The sequence below is a fragment of the Jaculus jaculus genome, chromosome 17, assembly GCF_020740685.1.
Source record: "Jaculus jaculus isolate mJacJac1 chromosome 17, mJacJac1.mat.Y.cur, whole genome shotgun sequence".
NCBI classification, from domain to species: domain Eukaryota; kingdom Metazoa; phylum Chordata; class Mammalia; order Rodentia; family Dipodidae; genus Jaculus; species Jaculus jaculus.
This window is the reverse complement of record NC_059118.1, coordinates 34,971,562-34,993,620: the sequence shown is the minus strand read 5'-3', so window position 1 is coordinate 34,993,620 and position 22,059 is coordinate 34,971,562. Positions and strand designations below refer to the sequence as shown.

Here is a 22,059-nt window from a genome sequence, read left to right as displayed (position 1 = left end):
GCATGTCTTACAGGAAGATGCATTTAATTTGAGTTAGAGTGTATGGAAAGGCAGCTACAAGTATTAAGCTTTGGAAATGTTTTCCTTGCAACATCATCAAAACTTTTTTCCATTGAGGACTCTAAAAACAAGATATAGTTAGTGTGATGGTTGTTCTTTTAATATCATAAGCACTGTGCACAGAAAAAGTTTGTCAGTAAGACAAAACTCAGACCCCACTTTTAATGAAGAAGACTCCCCTGGCTCTAGGTCTGGGGTAGTAGGCTTACCCTGCAGGAACACATGTCTATCCAGAGGTACACTAACCCATGACAAATGTCCCCAAGAAAGGTCAGTCAGCAGCTTTTGTCCGTCAAGCAGGGCCTTGGGGCACTGGCAGATAATCTTACCACTTGGGGGAGCTCACTATTGCTCCTGTTCCCACCAAGCACCTGCATTTGCCTCTCAGTCCCTGACTGTGGGACATTCCGCTGAACTCTCAAATTTCATCAGAAACCAGATCTTAGAAGAAGTCGCCACTTCCCCAACAGCTTCATGAACTACAAAAGTCGCCACTTCCCAAACAGCTTCATGAACTAGAAGAGGCACCGCTTTCCAAACTAACAGCTTCATGAACTAGAAGAGGCACCGCTTCCCAAACAAACAGCTTCATGAACTAGAAGAGGCACCGCTTCCCAAACAAACAGCTTCATGGACTAGAAGAGGCTAACAACAAGATTGGAGATGAAGACAGCGGAATAGGCCGGGTGGGGGGGGGGTGCTGCCAATTCTGCCTTCAACTTTCACTTATACCATTTTGGTTGTAGGAAAACGTCTCTTAAATCATCCCTTGTAATATAAATTTTGACAGGTAGTTCCTTGCAAAATTAGATGTACTGAAAGAAAAACAATGTAAGCAGCCTTGCTAGAGAATTGATGGGAAGGGAGATGGAAATCACGAGCAGAAGCGCATTTTTTCTTTGAAAAGCACTGCTGGAGAATGTAATGCCGCACAACAGCCACTGCCTCTCAGTTTACAGCTGAACTGAGGACAGAGGCAACACACATGCGATGAAAAAATTTAGTGACTAGAAGGGTATTGGGCTAGCAATCTTAAACCAGTAGACATTCCAAAGAAGGTGGGTTTTCTATTAGTCTGGGAAGGAACTGACGTTGAAAGATGGATTTGGGAAGCAAGCTGGACACACATGAGCTGGCATGTTTATCTTGTTTTCTGGGTCGTAAGGGAGAGAAATACAAGGACATTGTGTTTGAGGTTTTCACCCTGTGGCCACATTTTCCTCAACATCCTCAACAGCTAGCCATTGTTGTTGCCAGAGCCTGCAACATCTACCCCCTATCCTTCCTCCTGAATCTGGGCCGGAAACAGAAGGTGCCCTGGAACTTTCAGCACATGATGATGTTTTCAGGTATGTGGGCTTCAGCAGTGCTGCTCTGCACAGGACATGGGGAGCTTAAGAACCTGGGGACATGAGTTCTCTTTGTTCTTAGATCTGGCACCATGCTGATACTCCCTCAGTACTGAGCAACACAAGTTCTCATTCCAAGTGGGAAGTGAAATTAAAAGGGAATTTGTTGGTATGGCCTCAAGGTACAATATCTGGTCATAAAGAGGCATCAGCTGGGTGCTGGACTTTCCTCTGATCAATTTCAGATCAATTTACATATTGGAGAATTTGAATCACTATTTGATAAATTGTAAATGTATATATGTGGTAACATTCTTCTCATAGGAAAGCGTCTTCTTAGAATCCTTACTCCTAGCAGAACTCCAGAAACTTCACAGGCTTACCATAAAAGATAATAGGATCCAAGTATGTGCACTTATTAGTTGAGAAAAACAGATGTTAATTGAGCACCAGTAGGTGCCCAAGAGTAATTCTGGGATGGTGGAACCAACAAGGTCTCTCTCTGACTCTTTCAAAGCTTATGTTGTCATTACTGAGCCCATATCTAGAAGCTCTTTCCCAGAAAAAAGAAATCAATAAAAGTTTCTGATCAGTGAACAACTTGGGGTGGTGAGGAGGGGTGGTTGCTTTCTATGCATGTGTCTCCCTAATTCAGAGATTCTGTGTACCTTCTATGTGTGAGCTCCCTTACAGTGCGCTCAGGGCAGGTTATTGGAGGTTATGTGAAAATAAAACAAACAAAACAGTACTATCAGAACAGTGCAAACAAATATGATTTGGGGCATGTAGAAACATATAGAAAAATTGAGAGAAACTAATATTTATTAATTCTTGATTTTGGTGCATGAAATTTACCAATACTATGAAACAAATATCGCCATGTTCCTTCCTGAAGCCAGTTCTATGACTGCTCCTCAACCCCAAACAAGTGTTTCAAAATTCACATTCATCAAAGTAGTACTAGAAATTAAAAGCTTGATTCTCATTCAGGTCTGTGCTAGTCCAGTCCACCAGGATCTTTGCCTTAGTGTACTGCTGAATGTTGACTGTGCACTGACCTTTATTATAGGAAAACAAAGGGTAATTTTGATCACTTAAGCATTGGAAGCCAGCATTGGGTTGCAATTTTCAAAGTGCTTCTAGAATTTGGGAAGCACATGTCCATTTTTTCCATGCAAACATCAGTAGCTTTGCTCTGGATAATAACATCTTAGTTAGAAAGCTTGGGCATTACATGCAGTACTTGGTTTTATTTGACAAATAAGGGTTTAGATACATGTTAGGATGCAATTTCTGCCCAAATGGCCACCTGACTTCATGGTTTCTGCAGACCTTGGCAGAGTCTAAGTTGGCTTAGCTGTACAATAGAGGGAGCGGTAATGAAAAATCTAACAGAGGCCAGCAGTGTGGTGGGTACAATGGGGCCAGGTGAAGGGGTAGGGTGTGAAGAGGCACATACTTGATGATGTCACAAGCAGGGATTAGAAAACTATAATCCCAACTAAATCTAGCCTGTGCCTATTTTGTTAATAAAATTACAACACATACATCCTTGTGTTTATGTATGGCCTATATCTACAATTTTAATGACACTGAGCAAAGTGAAACTGTGCAACAGAGACTGTACAGTTCACAGAATATTTACTCTCTGGTGCTCTTTTAAAACACTGCTATGCTCTAGAAAGAAAGCAGGATTCTGCCACATTGATGGGTTGAAATAATTAGTTTAATCCATGGGAATGCCAGTGAGCTTCTTACTGTCGTTAAAAATAGCAGCAGGCCCAATCTTCAAGCCATCAACCTCAATGTGACTGAGTATGGTGTTCAGAGAAAACCACCCATTGTCTTCTGCACTGAGCATCTGTGACATCTTCCAGGCACTGGGTCTCTGATAACAGTTTAGCCATTTATTTAAGCATCACAGTTGCTGTTGACTTGGGCCAAGGCAGGCATCTGTTTATATATTGACTAGGGTTCTTTGTCTTATACACTGTTCACACTGAAATGAACCTAAATGACACAAAGATTAGACTTTTGGGGGATATGGTTTCAAGGTAGGGTCTCATTCTAGCCCATGCTGACCTGGAATTCACTATGTCATCTCAGCGTAGCCTTGAACTTACAGCAATCTTCCTACTTCTGCCTCCCAAGTGCGCCCGGCTTCTGGACTTCTTTTTTATTTTTATTTTTCATAGTCATTTTGTTAAAAGTGAATGGTATTTCTAGTATTCCTTGGTATGGTGGAAAGAATGGTAAAGTTTCCACTAAAAAGCTGTCGTCTGTTGTAACTTTCATGGGAGGACAATATAGTTAGTACAAGATTCACGGCCAGGTTCTGTGGCTTTGCATGTCTGTAACCCGAGTTTTGGCAGGGGTCAGAGACCCAAAGAATCACTGAGGCAAAGCTCAGGATTAAAGGAAAGACCCTTGCTCAAGAAAATATGCAGATGAACAATATGAAAACACTTGACATTTTCCTCTGGCATCCACATACTTGTGCATGGGGTGTGTGCATCTGCAAACATACACATACATACATCACATACCATAGTTCTCTACAAACACACACACATGCACACACACCACCATGCAGTCACTCATCTTCCCAAGATGAGTCATAGGCACCACTTAAAGTCTCATAGCTGGAGCCAAGTGGGTAAGGCATCCATAGCCTATCACTCTCTTGATTGTTCTTACCCCCATTATTTTTATTTCTATTCAAATACATGTAGCATCAACCTTACCATCTTAACCATTTTAGAATTAACCTGTTAGATACATGCATCTCTCCACTCTTCAGGTTGAAAAACTGAAATTCTGCATATATTAACCCTCTGTCTCCTCCTCCTAGGCCCTGGAAGCCACCATTCTACTTTTTGTTTCTATGATTATAACTTTTCTAGGCTGCTCATTTATGTTGAATTATATAGAATTTGTCTTGTTGTTACTGGCTTAGCATAATGCCCCCCAACATTTATCCCTATTGTAGGATGATATAGAATCTCATTCCTTTTTAAGGCGAAGAAACTATTCCTCCATTTGTCTTTATCATATATTGCTTATCCACCAATGGACACTTGAGTTGTTTTTATCTTTTAAGTATTATGAATCATTCTGATATGAACATAGTACATAGATAACTCTGTATCACCTTGCTGTAATTTTTTTGCTATATATAGATGTGGAATTTCTAAATTATCTAGTGTTTCATGCTAGTTATACCAACAGTACGCAAGAGTGTCCCTTATTTTTCCACATCCTCACTGATTTTTAGTGTCTCTTAGTTGTTTGAGTTGTCTTTTGGTACATAACATTAAAAAAAAAATCCATGAGGTATAATCTGTTTTTTACTTTTGTTGTCTACACCTTAGGCATTGTTTCAGGGAAACCATTAACAAATCACATGTTGTAAAGAATTCCGCTGCATTTCCTCTTAAGCATTTTATAGCTTTAGGGTTTACTTAGACCTCCAATCTATTTTTAGTCAAATTGTGTTTATGGTGATTCTAGCTTCAATCTTTTGCATGTGGATAATGTTGGATAAGTCATTCCAGCATTGTTGTTTGAAACTGCTCTTTCCTTATGACTGGTCTTAGCAATTTTCTCAAAAATCATTTGACCATGTGTGCAAGTTCCCTGGTGACCTGGCTCTCCTTTCCATGCTGTTACTCTACACGTTGTCTTTCTGCTAGCACTAATTTATTTTAAATGATATTTTTGTTTATTTTTATTTATTTATTTGGGAGCAACAGACAGAGAGAGAAAGAGGCAGATAGAGAGAGAGAATGGGCACCCCAGGACCTCCAGCCCCTGCAAAGGAACTCCAGACTTGTGTGCCCCCTTGTGCATCTGGTTAATGTGGGTCCTGGGGAATTGAGCCTTGAACCAGGGTCCTTAGGCTTCACAGGCAAACATTTAACCACTAAGCCATCTCTCCAGCCCTAGCACCAATTTATTTTAACCTGGAATTTTTATTTTGGTTTTTAATTTTTATTTTTATTTAATTTTATTTGTATTTTAACCTAGAAGCTTTAGCCTTCTATTGAACGTCTTCAAGAGTATTCTGAATCTGGTGAGGGATACTTGAAGTTCATATTTTTGCAAACAAAATGGTAATTGGGATTTTAATAGGTAGCACATTGAGTAGTATTGATAACTTATCAATATTAAATTTTATAATCCATGAGCATGTGTCTCCATTTATTTATGTCTTTTCTGTCAATAATATTGTTTTATCATCTTAATTTTAAGTCTTTCTTCTCCTTGGTTAATTATTATATTTTGTTCTTTTCATGCTATTGCAAGTGGAATTACTTTCACAATTTCTTCTTGAGATTATTCATGATGAATGTATTAAAATGCATCTGATAATTGTGCATTAACTTTGTAACTTTCTACTTTGCTGAATCCATTTATTAGCTATAATAGTTTTGTGTATGTGTGTGGATTCCACAGGGTTTTCTATGTATACAATCATATCAAATATATAAACAGAACTATTTTACTTCTTTTTGTCTCCAATTGGAGGACTTTTCTTTTTCTTCTTCTTTTTCTTTCTTTTTTTTTCTTTTTTTTAGTTAGAATTCTCTAGCTAGAATTTCTAACACATGTTGATCAGAACTTTATGAGAATGGGCATCCTTACCTTGTTCCTGAACTCAGAGGACAAGCCTTCAGTCTTTCACAATTGAGTATCATATTTGCTATAATTCTTTCATATAAATGGCTTTTTAAATGTTGAGATAGCTTTCTTTTATTTCTAATATGTTTAGAAGCTTTTGGTAATGAAAAACAGATAAACTAAGTCAAATGTTTTTTTGCCTTGAACTCATGGCAATCCTCCTACCTCTGCCTGCCGAGTGCTGGGATTAAAGGCATGCATCACCACGCCTAGCTTGGAACTGATTCTTAACACTGTCTTAACATTTGCATAATTCCTTCCCCACACTCCCTACCTAATACCTCTTCAAGTCCTGCTAACCTCACATTCAGTCTATCCCCCAACCCATTGGGAAACCCCTTCTCACTTCCCACACCATTTCTTCTCTCTCCTGGTCTAACTCGAGTTCCATGCCCATATTCCTAGTGCTAATTACCATTTGCACTCATCTACGATCAACTCCACTTAAGAACCTCATATTAAAAAGTACTTGTGGCATTTGTACTGTTCCTCCATGACCTCTCCTAGAGTTACTTTTCCAACTCCATCCATTTTCCTGAAAATTTCATGATTTTATGTATCTTTACTGCTGAGTAGAAATTTACTGGGTATATGTACCACGTCTTCATTTTCCATTCATGATTTGATGGGCATCTGGGCTGATTCCAGATAATGTGAATAGAGTTGCAACAAACGTGGCTGAGCAGATATCTCTGTAGAACCGAGACTTTAGGATATAGGTCCAGGAGTGGTACAGCTGGGCCAAATGGTAGATCTATTTTCATCTTTTCCAGGAGTCTCCATACTAATTTCCAAAGTGGTTGTACCAGTTTGCACTCCCACCAGCAGTAGACATGAGTTCTTTCCCCACAGCCTCACTAGCATTTGTTATCATTTGATTTTTTGATAAATGCCATCCTGACTAGAGTGAGATGAAATCTCAGAGTTGTTTTGCATTTCTCTGATGAATAATGATGTTGAACATCTCTTTAAGTATGTAATTGGCCACTTATATCTCTGCCTTTGAGAATTCTCTGTTCAATTCTCTACCCCATTTTTTTAATATATTTTTTTAAATTTTTATTTATTTATTTGAGAGCGACAGACACAGAGAGAAAGACAGATAGAGGGAGAGAGAGGGAATGGGCGCGCCAGGGCTTCCAGCCTCTGCAAATGAACTCCAGACGCGTGCGCCCCCTTGTGCATCTGGCTAACGTGGGACCTGGGGAACCGAGCCTCGAACCGGGGTCCTTAGGCTTCACAGGCAAGTGCTTAACCGCCAAGCCATCTCTCCAGCCCTCTACCCCATTTTTGACTGTGTTGTTTGTTTGTTTTTTGTAAGATTTTTGAGTTCTTTGTAGATACTAGATATTAGACCTGTGCCAGAGATAAAGCTGACAAATATTTTCTCCCATTCTGTACTATGTCTATTCACTCTGTTGATTGTTTCTTGTCGGTAAGTAGCTTTTTGGTTGCATGAGGTCCCAGTGGTTGAGTGTTGATTAATTTTCTGGGCCACTGTGGTCTTATTGAGGAATTATTTCTTTGTGCCTATATCATGGAGTGTTCTCCCTGTTTTTTAAAATATATTTTTATTTTTATTTATTTATTTGACATAGAGAAAGAAGGAGAGAGAAAGGGAGGGGGAGGGAAGGAGACAGAATGGTGTACCAGGGCCTCTAGCCACTGCAAATGAAGTCCAGATGCATACACCATCATGTGCATCTGGCTTACATGGCTACTGGGAAATTAAACCTATATCCTTAGGCATCATAGGCAAGTGCCTTAACTGCTAAACCATCTCTCCATCCCCTCATTGTTTTTTTTTTTTTTTTTATTCTAGATTCTTTAGAGTTTCAGGTCTTATATTGAAGTACTTAATCCATTTGGAGTTAACATTTGTTCAGGTTGAGGTTTGATCAAACTTAACAGTGAGTCCATCTGGACCTAGATGTTTTTGGCAGGAGTTTTTTAAATTACTTTCTCAATTTTCTTAGAAGTAATTGGTTTGTTTAAGAAACTATCTGTTCTGGGTTCAGTTTTGAAAGGTGATATGAGTCAAGGAATTCATACATTTCTTCCACACTTCCCAATTTTTGAGAGTACAGGTTTTTAAAATATGTCCTGATAGTTATTCTAATTTCATTAGTATCCGTTCTGATGTCTCTGTTTTCATTTCTAATCTTGTTGATCTGAGTCTTCTCTTTTATTTCTTTTAATCAATTTGGTCAGTGGTTTGTCAATCTTGTTTATTGTTTTTTAAAGAACCAACTCATGATTTTATCAAGTTTTAAATTTTTTTCTTTATTTCCATTTTGTTGATTTCTGCTTTAATCGTGATATTTTCTTTCCATCTGGAGCTTTTGGGCTTGGACTGTTCTTGTCTCTCTAGCACCTCACATTGATGTTTAAGTGATTTATTTGTGATCGCTCTCTTTTTGTAATGTGGGCATTTAGTGCTATAAATTTCCCTCTTAGAACTGCTTTCATTTGTGTCCCATAAGTTTTGGTATGTTGTGTTTTATTGCCATTCAGTTTGATAAATTTGTGTATTTGCTTTTTGATTTCTTCAACAACCCACTCATTATTTAATAGTGAGTTGTTCAGTCTTCAGGAGTTGGTGTGTTTTCTGTTGTTACTATTGTTATTGATTTCTAGTTTTAATGCATTATGGTCAGACATAAGGCACGGGATTGTGCCCATTTTTCTGAATTTGTGGAGACTTCCTTTATACCCTAATATATGTTCTATTTTGGAGAAAGTTCCATGAGCTGCTGAGAAAAATGTGTATTCAGTGGAGTCAGGGTAAAAAGTCCGTTTGACCTATAATGTGGTTTAGCTCCATTGTTTCTCTGTTTACTTTCTGCATTGAGGATATAATGATGATAGTGGGTTATTCAAGTCTACTACTATTATTGTATTGAGACTTATATCTGTTTTATTATCTAATAAATTTTGCTTTATAAAATTAGGTGCCCTTGTGTTTGGTGCATATAAGTTTATGATTCTAATATCCTCTTGCCGTTTTGTTCCTTTAGTGAGTATGAGGTGGCCTTCTTTATCTCTTTTGAGTATTTTTGTTTTAAAGTCTATTGTCAGAAATCAGTCAGCTATTTTTGCTTGTTTCTTGTTCCCATTTGCTTGTAGTATCTATTTCCAGCCTTTCACCCTAAGGTAGTGTTTATCTTTAATTGTAAGGTGGGTTTCTTGTAGATAAGAAATGGATGGATCCATCTTTCTGACCCAGCCAGTTAACCTGTATCTTTTTTTTTTTTTTTTTTTTTTTGAGGTAGGGTCTCATTCTGGTCCAGGCTGACCTGGAATTAACTCTGTAGTCTCAGGGTGGCCTTGAACTCACTGCGATCCTCCTACCTCTGCCTCCCAAGTGCTGGGATTAAAGGCATGCGCCACCACACCCAGCAACCTGTATCTTTTGATTAGAGAATTTAGACCATTAACATTTATGGTTACAATTGTGAGGTATGAGTTAATCCCTGTCATGTTGAAGGTTTTGTGGAGTTTGGTGTTTTCTTGGTCTTTGCATGCTTTTATGTTCATTTGAGGTGGTGTTTATTTTTCTCTCATCATGTGCACATTGGTTTCTCTCCTAAGTGTGGAGTAGTCCATGCAGTTTTCTCTACAGAGCTGGCTGATGCTCATGTAATCATACAGCTGGCTTATATTTGAAAGGATTTTCTTTCCCCTTTTATTATCAAGGATAATTTTGGGGGGTACAGTAGTTTGGATTGGTAGCCATGGTCATTTAACTTTTCTTCCAAGTTCTTTTGGCTTCACAAGTTTCCATTGAAAAGTCCTAGGTAATTTTAATGGGCTTACCTCTGTATTTAATGAGCTGTTTTTCTCTTATAGCATTTAGTACTCTCTCTTTGTTTTCTGTGATGGTGTTTTGATTATTATGTGACATAGGGGTGTCTCTTCTCTGATCCTGTCTATTTGGTGTTCTGGGAACCTCCTATCTTGATAAATCTCTCTTTTGTAAGGTTGGGAAAATTTTCTTCAATAATTTTGTTGAAAATATTCTCCATGCCCTTGGTCTTTATTTCTTACCCATCCTATAGACCCATGATTTGAATATTTAGTCTTTTTAATATGTCCCAAAGTTCCCTCAAATTCTGTTCACACATTTTTTGGACTTGATGTTTTTGGAGTCTCAATATATTTATTCTGTCTTGTCCTTGAGTTCTGAAATTCTGTCCTTCTTGTGGTCTTTTCTGTCAGTGAGGATTTCTTGGGAGCCTCTTAATAGGGTCATTGCATTTCTGGTTTCTGCAATGTTTTTCTTTAGCATTTTCATATCTTGCTTGAATTATATTTTCATTTCTTGATTTGGCCTTTTTATTGCCTCTTTGATATCATTCCTGCATTTATCTATATCCTCACTGAACTTGTACCATTGGCCTATGAGCTCATTTATTCGTTGATTCTCCTCAAATTCCTTGAGCCTTCTGTTGATCACTTTTTGAATGTCTTCAGTTTCATTAAGCTATTTATGTAGTACTGTTTCCTTATTCTCTTTGATTTCCTTCAGCTATCAATTAAGTTGTTCTTGTTGATTATCTTTCATTTCTTTCATCCATCCTTTGAAGTTTATTTTGTTGCCTTTCTTTCAAATCATTAACCCAACTTATTTGAACTTTTTTGCCAATTTTCTTTCATTTCTTCAGCCATTCTTGTAGTTCCAGTTTGATTACTCTTTTTAAATTTTTTTTAAATTTTTTTATTAACTAGTTTTGTACTCAGTGAATACAGTCAGTTTGGTACCATTATTAGGTTCATCCATGACCTACCCCCTCCCCTTTGCCCCTCTTTGTTGAGGTATATGGGTCATGCATTGTGGAGTTAGCCCACAGTTATGGGTAGGATAAATGTCTCTGCATATCATGACCCAACATGTGGCTCTGACATTATTTCTGCCCCCTTTTCCACAAAATTTCCCTGAGTCATGTTGGGCTCATTTTATGTCTGCTTCAGTGATGAGGTGTTGGGGGCTTCTGGGTCTCTGGATCTCTGATTTGGTAGGAGTTGATTTTTTTCTGTGTTGACCTCCACCCTTATGCTGGTACCCGGTTCACCAAGAAAACAGCCAGTTTGCTCTCATTCAAACATCCATTTGTTCATGCTCTTGTTAAGTTTATTTTAAATTCTGGTTGAGATTTCATTTGGGATTCTATGTCTTGGGTTTCCTCTAATCTTTCATTGGAGGCTTCCACTATGGAACCAGGTAATCTTGGTGGGAATTTGCTAGGTGTCATGTGTTATCTGTTTTGTGTTGGGGTCTGCCCATCTCAAGATCAATTGTCTCACTAAGGATGCAATAGCAGCTTTTGTATAGCCTGTGCTGAGTGGCCTGGTCTAAAATTGGCCTAGCTGGGTGTGGGGTTAAAGACTGTCTACTAGGTTGGGGTGGGTGCACTGATCCTGAACAGGATCTGCTCTCTGGGTGCCACCTGGAAAATCTGGGAAACAACTTGGGAGATCTGACTTTCCTGGTACCCAAGCTGGATGCTTTTCTTCCAGTCTTATTTGCTGTCTAGCTTTCTGGAGTGAGATCAGCTCCAAGCTTCTGTTGAGTACTGGGACTGGTAAACAGATGTCCTCTGCTTAAGCACTTCTTCAGATTTTTCTTTTTCAAGGGAAGGCTTGCAAGGTGGGTATGAGAAGTAGAATCCAAGTTGGTCAGCTGCTCACTATTAGCCTCTAGATGGTCTGTTCTCTCTCAGGCAGCTGCCCCAGAATGGTAACATGTATTTCTTATATGACATAGACAATGAAAAGTGTGAGTTTTAAAACATGCATTAATACTAACTACAAGCCCACTGCTTTCTGACCTCCAGCATTTCTGATTGGTGACCTGATGATATTATTGATGAACGCTGTGTGTGATAGTCACTTCTTGCTTGCAGCTTTCAAAATACTCCCTGCCTTTCAAAAGTGTGAGTATGTTTCGGTGTGCATCTCTTCATAGTCACCCTACCTGGATTGCGCTGAACGTCTTGCATGTTTATTGTACTGTCTTATGAGACATAAAGGCCACTCATCTAGCCATTACTTCTTCACAAATGCTCTTTCCCTTTTCCTTCTTCTCCTTGGGATATCATAATGTTTCTGCCGTATGGCATCTAACAAATCTGGTTGCTTTTCTCCCATCTTTTTTCTTTCCTATTTCTCAGACTCTGTAATTTTCATTATTCTGCATTGATTTTCTCCTGTGTGCTCAAAGCTGCCTTGGAATTCCTCTGGTGAATTCAAACCTCACTGTGCTTCTCAGCACAGACCGGCATTTGGGTTTCTTTTTAGGTACACTTCTTTCTTCTTAAAATTTACATTCCACTCAAACACCATTTCTGGACTTTATCCATATCGTCCTTTACTGTAAACCATCTTTAGGACAGTTATTTCAACTATTGTCCAACATACTCACTATCAGATCTTTTTTTAGGCAGTTCCTGCTATTATATGTTTCTTTCTTCTTTTTTTTTTAATTTTTTTATTTATTTATTTGATAGCAACAGACAGAGAGAGAGAAAGAGGCAGAGAGAGAGAGAGAATGGGCACACCAGGGCTTCCAGCCACTGCAAACGAACTCCAGACACGTGTGCCCCCTTATGCATCTGGCTAACGTGGGTCCTGGGGAATTAAGCCTCGAACTGGGGTCCTTAGGCTTCACAGGCATGTGCTTAACCACTAAGCCATCTCTCAAGCCCTGTTTCTTTCTTCCTTAAGGCTATATTTGAATACAAGCAGCCAGCCCAAGCCAGAATGTGCTCCTAGTCTGTAGCTGAAAATTAAACATTTTAAAGTAATATTATGGTAATTCTAAAAAGCAGACATTCCACACACTCTAGGGTTGCTTTTTTAAAAAATAAAATATTTTATTTATTTACTAGAAGAAGAGAACAAGGAAATAAAAAAGAGAGAGGGTCCTCTAGCCCCTGCAAACTCCAGATGCATGTGCCACCTTGTGCACCTGGCTTTACATGGGTTTGGGGGAGTCAAACTTAGTCCTTTGGCTCTGCTGGCAAATGTCCTAATTGCTGAGCCATCTCTACAGCCCTTTTTCTTATTTTTATTGTTATCTTTAAATTTAATTTAGTATTTACTTATTTAATTATCATAAGCTGTCTGTGAACTGTGGATCAGCCTTAGGTATAGGTTTAAGGTCTTCTTGGGTCTTCTCAAACTGTGGCTTGCTCTCTGCTTGCAGCCACTTTCTCATTTCCATTCAATATGCCATTTTCCCCCAGTGTCCTCATCTTAAATGCCTGGCTCCATAAAAAGAGGAAAAGAAAAAAATGAAAGTGGGAGAATAAAAGGACTCTGGCCCTTTAAGTCTCCTGGAAAGCATTTCAACCAAAAGGTACAGGGGCTGGTAGTCAGGGGAAGGTGCAACAGCAGTGACCTCTGACCTCTCTGTCTGTACCTCTGTGACCAGGAGTGGCAATGAGTGATCAGAGCACAATTCTCTGACATTTGGAAAACAGGGTCCCTTTTACCTGCTCTGGCTCCTGCCAGCTATTTACATAGCTCTAGGATCACAGGAGTCACTATGATGTACAGCTGCTAGTGTACCTGGAGCTAACACTGGCCAAAACCAACCACAATTTACTCTGAGGCTTCGCCCAGAATTCAAAAATCTTCACAAATTTCAGAGGTCCAAAATAGTTACATCAGACATGTCCTCACTATATCCAGGTAGAGACAGATTCCCAGATCTCTCTACTCTACAAATTCCCAGCCCCTCCTTGTTGGAACATGTAGAGAAACAGGGAGAAGTTGGGTGTCTTGCTTACAACCTCACAAGCACTTAGAGAAGAAATTGTGACTTGAACCCAGGCCTCTTGCCTTTGGTTGAGAACCTTCCCATTTATATTATACTACCTCAAGTTTGCCCTCGAGGTCATAAGAACAAAAGTTAAATTAAAAATACATCCTTCCTAACCCAAGAAAACCTTAGCATGTCTGACATGCCCCTCGTGCAAACCTGACCCCTCTCTTATTCAGGTCATGTGTATTCCCCACCTAGCCTCAGGCTGAGGCTGAACATGGCCCAACTGCCTGACTGGAGTGTATGAAGTCTCAGATGAGTCCACCACACGCAGGTGGTATTTTTCTTCAAAAGAAATCTACAGACTCCACTTTGATTTTTTTTTTTTTTTTTTTTTTTTTTTTTTTTTTTTTTTAGTATGAATTGAGATGGCTGAAGCTCACTCAGGCCTTAAAGTTTTAGGCAGTTTCCTATTTGCCAAGAAACAAAGACTTTAAAAGGTCAAGTTAACTTAAGACAGAGGGAGAGGTTAACAAAGCAGATCAAACAATTCAGTGTCCAACCTTTTCTCAGTATGTGAGAGGAATAGCTGCTGAAACCAGAAAGAAAATCCAACCACCTTAAAGAATATTTGTTTCAAAATGTGTGTGTGGGTTTGGGGCCATCTGATGAGGTACAACTTCAGTAGGCCTCTGACAGATGCTAATTGTTCAGGCATCACCAGTAGGCTTAGATGAAGCCTTTCTTTTCATAGCTCAGAATATTTTGTAGAAATTCCGTTGGTGAAAGAAAGCAACAATGATTGTCTAAAATAGGAGCATAAAATCATGTTACATTCAGCCACTCGCAGCCATCCAGATATTCACTCAGCACATGTTCCCAGTGCCTCCTTAAGTAGGTATGTGGATAAGCAAGGACAAAGATGCCTGTCATACATAGATGGACTTGGCTCAGTTTAGTTCACTAAGACTCAGACAGTTCAAAGGCCAAATTAGTCAATGGCACTTATCATTTGGTCAATCTTTGGCCATGATCTACCCTTACTATTTATTATTGGAATTTTTGACACCAGACAGCAGATGAACCTTTAAAGCAGAGGAGAAATCGCTGATCACTTGATGGGCTTAAGCCTCTGTTCCCTCTTAACCACCTTTCCAGATTCTGGGAGATGTTCTAAAAGTGTGGTCTGATGAGGTCAGATATTTTATATTCATTTAAGAATATTTTATTTATTTGTTTATTTGAGAAAGAAAGATGCAGGGGAGAGAGAGAAAGAAAGAGAGAGAGCGAGAATGGGTACACAGGGTTTTCCAGCCTTTGCAAATGAACTCTAAACGTATGCACCACCTTATGCACCTGGCTTACAAGGATTCTGAGGAATCGAACCTGGGTTCTTAGGCTTCACAGGCAAGATCTTAACTGCTAAACCATCTCTTTAGCCCTCATATTCTTTTATTAAAAAGGGACCATACAATGCCCCAAAAGCTTCAAATCTGGATGTCCCTGAATATCAGGGACAACGTTGTTCCTCACTCCCATGCTAGTGGGGAGAAGAGCATTCCATGGATGCTGAAACAAGGGGTTAGGGCTGTGCAGGTAGCCAGGTGGCCCCAGCTCCGCAGAGCGGGTGTGGGATCCACAGCCACCGCCATCTCTGCTACTGCCTCCGTCCCTAGACTCTGGAGCCCATTCCAACTAAAGGAAAAGTGTCAGAGTACAGACTGACTTTCACACCAAACACCCCACCTGATTTATTTTGTATAAACTACTAATCTACCCGTATGAATCCTTAAAACAGTAAAATGAAGGTGAGGAGTCTGTCTTCTCTGTCTTGAGAAATTTTGAGGACAAGGAGATGGCTCTGTCAGTAAAGTGCTTGCTGCGCAAACATGGGGACCTGAGTTTGGATCCCCAGCAACCATGTAAAATCCGGGAGTGGTGGCATGCTCCCGTAATCCCAGCGCTGAGGAGGGGGAGACAGGAGATCCCCAGGTCTTGCTGGTCAAGTCCACTGGGTAAGCTCCAGGCTTAGAGACCCTGACTCAAAAGCATAAGGTGAAGAATGATGAAGACAGACATTGATATTAATCCCTGGCTTCTTACTCTCTCTCTCTCTCTCTCTCTCTCTCTCTCTCTCTCTCTCTCTCTCTCTCTCACAGGCACGTGCGCAAGAAAAATAAATAATTAAAGATTTTTAAAATTTTTATTAATGCACATTTTGTTCTTGGTAACTTCCGTGCATTTAAGAGTAGATCAGGGAAATGTGTCATGAGATGTTTTAAAGACCTTCTTTACATTCAAGGCCAGAGGCTGTAACTGCTCTGGGATGTCTTGTGACACCCAGCACAAAGGGTTTAAGAGGACAGCTAAGCTCCCCTGAAACTGTTCCTGCTGCTCTTTGCTCTCAAAGCATCGTCAGTAATGCCACAGCGAGCTGTCCCGCCCAGCTCTCAGTTCCCTGGAAACCAAAGAGGTAGTGTGCTGTGGTTTAAATTGAAGGAGGAGATGTATTTCACACAAATTACTTTCCCCACTGATGTAGTACATAATACAAAGTTCAGTCCTTTTGTTTTAATTCAAATCCATGTGCTGCAATTTTTATTTAATTTAAAACTAAATAAGAGCCCAGACTTGCTAGAAGGAGGGGAAATGCCAAGCCTAATTGAGCACCGGCAGCCTTCCTCCCAACACTGCTGTGAAGTGGGAATTGTGGGCTCCTGGGCTGAGGAGCTGCCTTGAGCAGCTCTGCCTCTCTGGCTGGGAGGGAGGCTGAGGCAAACCTGAGGAAGCCGGAGGACTGCCAACACTTTTCCTTGAGTTTATCCACTGCTGCTGCACTTGCAAGGAGACAACTGAGGTCGTGACTTGTTCTATTACAGAAACTAAAAAGTATTTTCACCAGGACAATGTGAACACAATGCATAGATTTCTATGAAGCCTCCTCCACAAGCCCACACAGCCATGAAACACCATCACCAAATTCTGCCAGGCTTTGCTGCCAATGTTTGTAGCTCTTTCCACTGCTCACTGGGACACTCTGACTCTAATAGCTGCCAGCATCAAAGCCTGATGAGAAAGACAGGAAAGAATTTTTTTTTTAAATCTCCATTAGCATTTATTGTTTCTTTCCTCAATTGTGTAAAGATGGGCATTACATTAACATTTTGTAGAACACTTTGTTCTTCAGCTCAAAGAACATCAGGCTTGACAGAAGGATAGCTTATGAACCACTCACAGAGGCTACCTTCCCAGTGTACTTTGGGCAAACCATTGATCAAACCATGACCTGAATTCAATTTAAGAGGTTGACATAAAGTGTCCTCATCTAACAGACATCAGCCTGGAAGAAGACCCAAATGGGATGAGAATGTATTTCTCAGACTCACGGTCACTGTGACAAAAATATATGACAGAAACAAAGGTGAAAAGATTTATTTTAGCTCATAGTTTTAGAGGATTCAGTCCATGGTCATTTCACTCTCAGTGCTTAGAGAGAACATCATGGCAGCAGAAGAAAGTAAAAGAGGCTTCTTGGTAGAGAGGAAATAGAGAGCAGCCACAGGAAGGGCCAGCGTTGATATATCCTCAAGCACTGCTCCCAGTGACTTGCCTCCCCTAGCTAGGTTCCCATCTCCTTAAATTTCCATAATCTCCCAAAATAGCACACCAGCTTGGGGTGTTCATAAACATAAACATAAACCTGGAAGGTATAATTGCTATTCAAGCCTTAACAGAGAAGAAATGAAAATGCAAGTGAAGAGTGAAGAAAGCCATTGTTCCAGCCGTTTCTAGGAAAAGAAACAGGATTCTCTATAGTTTTTCTCAGGCTAATAGAACACCCTTAAGCCAATTATACTTCCTTCCCCCGACCCCCGCAATTGTTAGCACTTATCATGAAAAAGCGACACTTCTCCTCTCTAAATCCAGGATACCTGTGTTAGCTTTCTAGTTTTCTATCACCGTGATAAGACACCAGAAAAAAACAAAAGTAAGAGACCAGGATTTTATTTTGCTCAGTTTCTGAGATTTCTATCATGATCACCTGGCTCCATGGAGGTGAGCAATGGTGAGCAAGAATCTAGAGTCAAGAAATAGAAAGTAGAGTAAAACAGCAGACAGGAGATGGAGGAGAGATGGGAGTGAGCAGGGACTTAACACTCTTCAAAGGCTTGCCCAGGTGAGTATTTCCTCTACTGGGACCCACCTCCCCCTACCTGCCAATAATCCCGTCACGTGATGATGCCATTCCTGGATTCCTCCACTGGTGAAGCCGGAGCCTCCTCATCCACCACCTGGTGTTGATTGCATCCATCAGCTGCAGACCAGACCTTCAAAGTGTGAGCCTTTGGGGGACAATTCAAGTCTAACCCATACAAATACCCAAAGTATGGTCCTCAGATAAACATCTTTGGCATCCCCTGAGAGCTCATTAGAAATGCTGCATACAAATCTGCATTCTAACAAGGTCCCCAGGCAATTGAAATGGATGTGAAGGTTTGAGAGGAATGTCTCCAAATATAATCGCAATTTATTTCTTCTGTTCTGAGCCTGTATCCTCAATCCATTCCTCCAACTTTGTTTCATCCTGCTTTAGTCTCCTAGATTCCAGCCTTGCCCCTTGTGTTTCCATGGCCCATCTGACTGCCATTAGCACTATTTATTCAGTTATTGGATTTCTTCCTAGACCTTCAGCATACTCAGATCTCTCCATCACCCCCACTCACTTGGACTGTCCCTCTGCCTAGAGCCCATTTCATACCTGCCCACATTTGCTTTCCTAGCAATTCTTTTGATTCTTCCAACCTTAGCTTAGCCTTCTCTTCCTACCAGAAGTTACTGTAATAGCTGGAGTCTGAGCTAGTGTCCCTCTTACCTGCTTTTATAGCCCTAGTACTTTGCCCTTGATAGTAGACGTCCTACTCTACCAAGATTGTCTGTCTGTCTGCCTGCATTCTATCTGCTTTGAGAGCTTTGTGATGAGACAAAGCTTAGCTTATACCTCAGCCCAAGCATTCTGCTTGACCTGAGCAGCCTTCATGCATAGTCATTACATAACAGGTGCAAGAGTGAACAATGCACAACACTGTCTACCCAACTAACATGGTTCATGTCACTCCCAATGCCACTTAAGAATTACTTGTTCCTAAGCTGGGTGTGGTGGCGCACGCCTTTAATCCCAGCACTCAAGAGACAGTAGGAGGAGGATCTCCATGAGTTCAAGGCCACCCTGAGATTACCTACCGAATTCCAGGTCAGCCTGGGATAGAGTGAGACCCTACCTTGAAAAACAAACAAACAAACAAGAAGAATTACTTGTTCTGATTCTCTTAGCCTTGGGAACTTCCTATTACAGAAATGTCCCTCTAGACAGTCTTAATACCAGTGTTGCCCATTTTCACAGATGGGACATAAGCAACATTAATTTTTCTATGAGAGAGAGAAATGGCATGCCAGGGCCTCCAGCCACTGCAGTCAAACTCCAGATATGTGCGCCCCTTGTGCACACGTGCAACCTTGTGCGTGCATCACCTTGAAGCAACAGTAATTTTAAAGCAAGACAGCAACAACTAAGACCTATTCATACTAGCTTCAATTTCTCCCCGATCACTTGCAGCTTTCTTGCCCAGAACCCAGTGGTCTCCCCTCTCCCAGGCTCCCTCTCCATGCCTGGGAAGGTCTAGTGCTATTAATTAGGTCAGTACTAGGCCACTAACCAGCTAATGGGACATGAGGATGGAACTTTTTCATTCAGGGGCTAGGAACTTCATGGCCCCACCCCCCTCAGGTGGTAAGCACTGTGGCCCAGGGCAGGCATTAGTGAGCAGTGACAGCAATAGGTCTTCTGGGGTTTTTAAGTGAGACAGGGCTAACCAGCTTATTCAGGAAATGAACCACGAAAATGTTTTCACCAGTGTGTCAAGCAGTCACAGAAAGTCATCTTCATAATGAATGACTGCACGCAGTGTCGCTGCAGCAGAAAAGACAAGCATCACAGAGCCACATGGATTGCAGATCCCATTAGGTCCTCCTCGTTTCACTGAGAAAGGTTATTGGTTATGAGGAATTCAGAATAGCAGAGAAAGAGCTTAGGAAGGTGGCCAGCCCTATACAGTGTTTTTTTCTTATTAGGAAGTCAAAACCATTATCATTCTTCACTTAGCTCCAAAACATATTTAAAGGAAGCATTACTTGCTCATGTATTCTTAAATAGCAAACTAGGTTTTGCTACTTGGCACACCACAGTATTTCCTAAATAAGAACTACTGCATTGTCTAAGTGCAAGGGGTTTCGGCTTTATAGCAGGCTTCGCCCTTGTGATTTACCCTTTCCAGCCCATAACTCCCTAGGCTTTCAAATGGAGAAAATTGTACTTCTTAGCTCCAGTGGTCAGTGCTGAAAACCAGTCTAGGTGATATATCAAAACTGCTAACAGAAGCTGCCACCTTGGAGACACACTCAGAGAAGGCGTTTCCTTCTCTTTCCTTAACCATCAGAGAGGACATCACGGCCACTAGTGCTTTCAAGGAGTGGAGCCTAAATCAACTCCGGACTGCTCTCAGGACAGCATCCTGTCAGGAACTGAGATCTTCATTCCAGAGAAGGGTTGGCTGCTAATCCCTGGGGAGGACATGGTGGAGCACAAGGAAGGTGCACGCTGCAGACATGCCCCGCCTCCTCCTCTAGTATAGTAAGGGCAAGCATTGACACTCTCCTTCTTAATGCTGGATTTCCACATCAACCAAAGCGCCATGACTCAAAGTACCAATATTTGCAAGAAAAAACAAAAAGAAATTTATATGTATGTGGCCTCCCTCTACAACAAGTTGACATGTGTAAAATGTCACAATATTTTTTTGATTTTTATTGACTGTGAGAAAGTGGCAATATCTTGAGGTGACAAGACCTCTGTATATTGAGGTAGCACAGCAAACCAGGGCATGCCAGCCACGGACACACTCAGTAATGAAAGGAGACAACCCAGAATGTCACTATTCCCTGGGATTCAAGGATAAGGTTTTAGAATGAGACAGGAAAATAAACAATTTAATCACCTAGTTCTGGAACTTTACCTGCATGTTTAGATTTTTTTTTAGGATGTCCAGAGTAAATAAATATCTGATAGAGAGTTTTGACCAAATTAAGCTGTCCATGGAGGCAAATAAATGGGCTACATCCTTTTCTCTATTTTCTGACTAAATTTGCTTGCTAATTGTTTGCTAGTTTTTAGGCATGGAGTAGAACAAACCTTAGAAAACTATCAACACAAGCAAACAAACCTCACAAAATTAGTCTCTGTGCCAGGTACAAATTCTTCTAATATCTGCCTCAGGTTCTACCGATAAGCGTTCAAAAGATGCCAGTAAGATTGATTCAAATAAGCTATGTGTGCAAATGAGCAGAAGCAGTTTCAGTTTAAAAAAAAAAAAAAAGCGTCATGCTGAATATACCTGGGGTCATTTAGTAATTCAAGGGGGCCTGCACTTCCTCTGAGACTCAAACACTGGCCAGCCAGTGTCCCTGTGGGAGGGCAAGACACCCCAGCAGTGGCTATGCCTGGAAATCTACTCTGAAAGCCCTACAATCTTAAAGGAAGGGCGGTAGTCCAGGGAGAAGAGATGGAACCCCCAGGGCTATCTATGAACCATGATCCTTCCCTCTGTTTAGAGAAACATAGGCCACCACACAGCACCACCTTCCCAGAGCAGCTAACATCCCTCACTTTACTTTACTGAAGCTGTTTTAGATCCCATAAAAAGATATAAAGTACACATGGTAAGGGTTTGTTTGCTTGGTGATTTATTTTTTAGACAAGTCTCATTCTGTAGTTCAGACTGGCCTAGAATGTGCTCGATTGTAGCCAAGGCTAGTCTCAAAGTCCTGGCAACTGTCTTCCCTCAGCACACAAGTGATGGGTTGCAGATGCGAGCCAGCACATGAAAACGCGCCCTTCGTGTGAAGGACACGTGCTGCCCTCCATCAACACATTTCTTCTTGATGCAAAGCTCATTCTAGCTGCTGAAAGAAGTGGGAGTTTTAGCTGGAGAGACAAAACTGGACCATTTTTGGTGATGTTTTAGGGGGAAGAGACTGTGGTGCAAAATGAAGACCCAAATGACCCTGCGGTTTAGAGAAGGTCAGAGCAACATTAGCAGAGAGCGAGAGCAGAAGCCCCGAAGCTGACCCACAGGGAAGGCAGGAAAGGCG

The 22,059-nt window shown here is 40.8% G+C and overlaps 1 protein-coding gene across 1 annotated transcript in view; it reads left to right on the top strand.

Annotated features, from left to right (window-relative positions):
- The window catches only part of Slc9a9 (solute carrier family 9 member A9), a 631,054-nt gene that overhangs the window by 384,516 nt on the left and 224,479 nt on the right, over positions 1–22,059 (top strand). Inside the window, exon 11 of the mRNA XM_004663627.3 lies at positions 1,298–1,409. Coding sequence (XP_004663684.1) covers positions 1,298–1,409 — 112 coding nt within the window. The remainder of the gene's footprint in view (positions 1–1,297; positions 1,410–22,059) is intronic.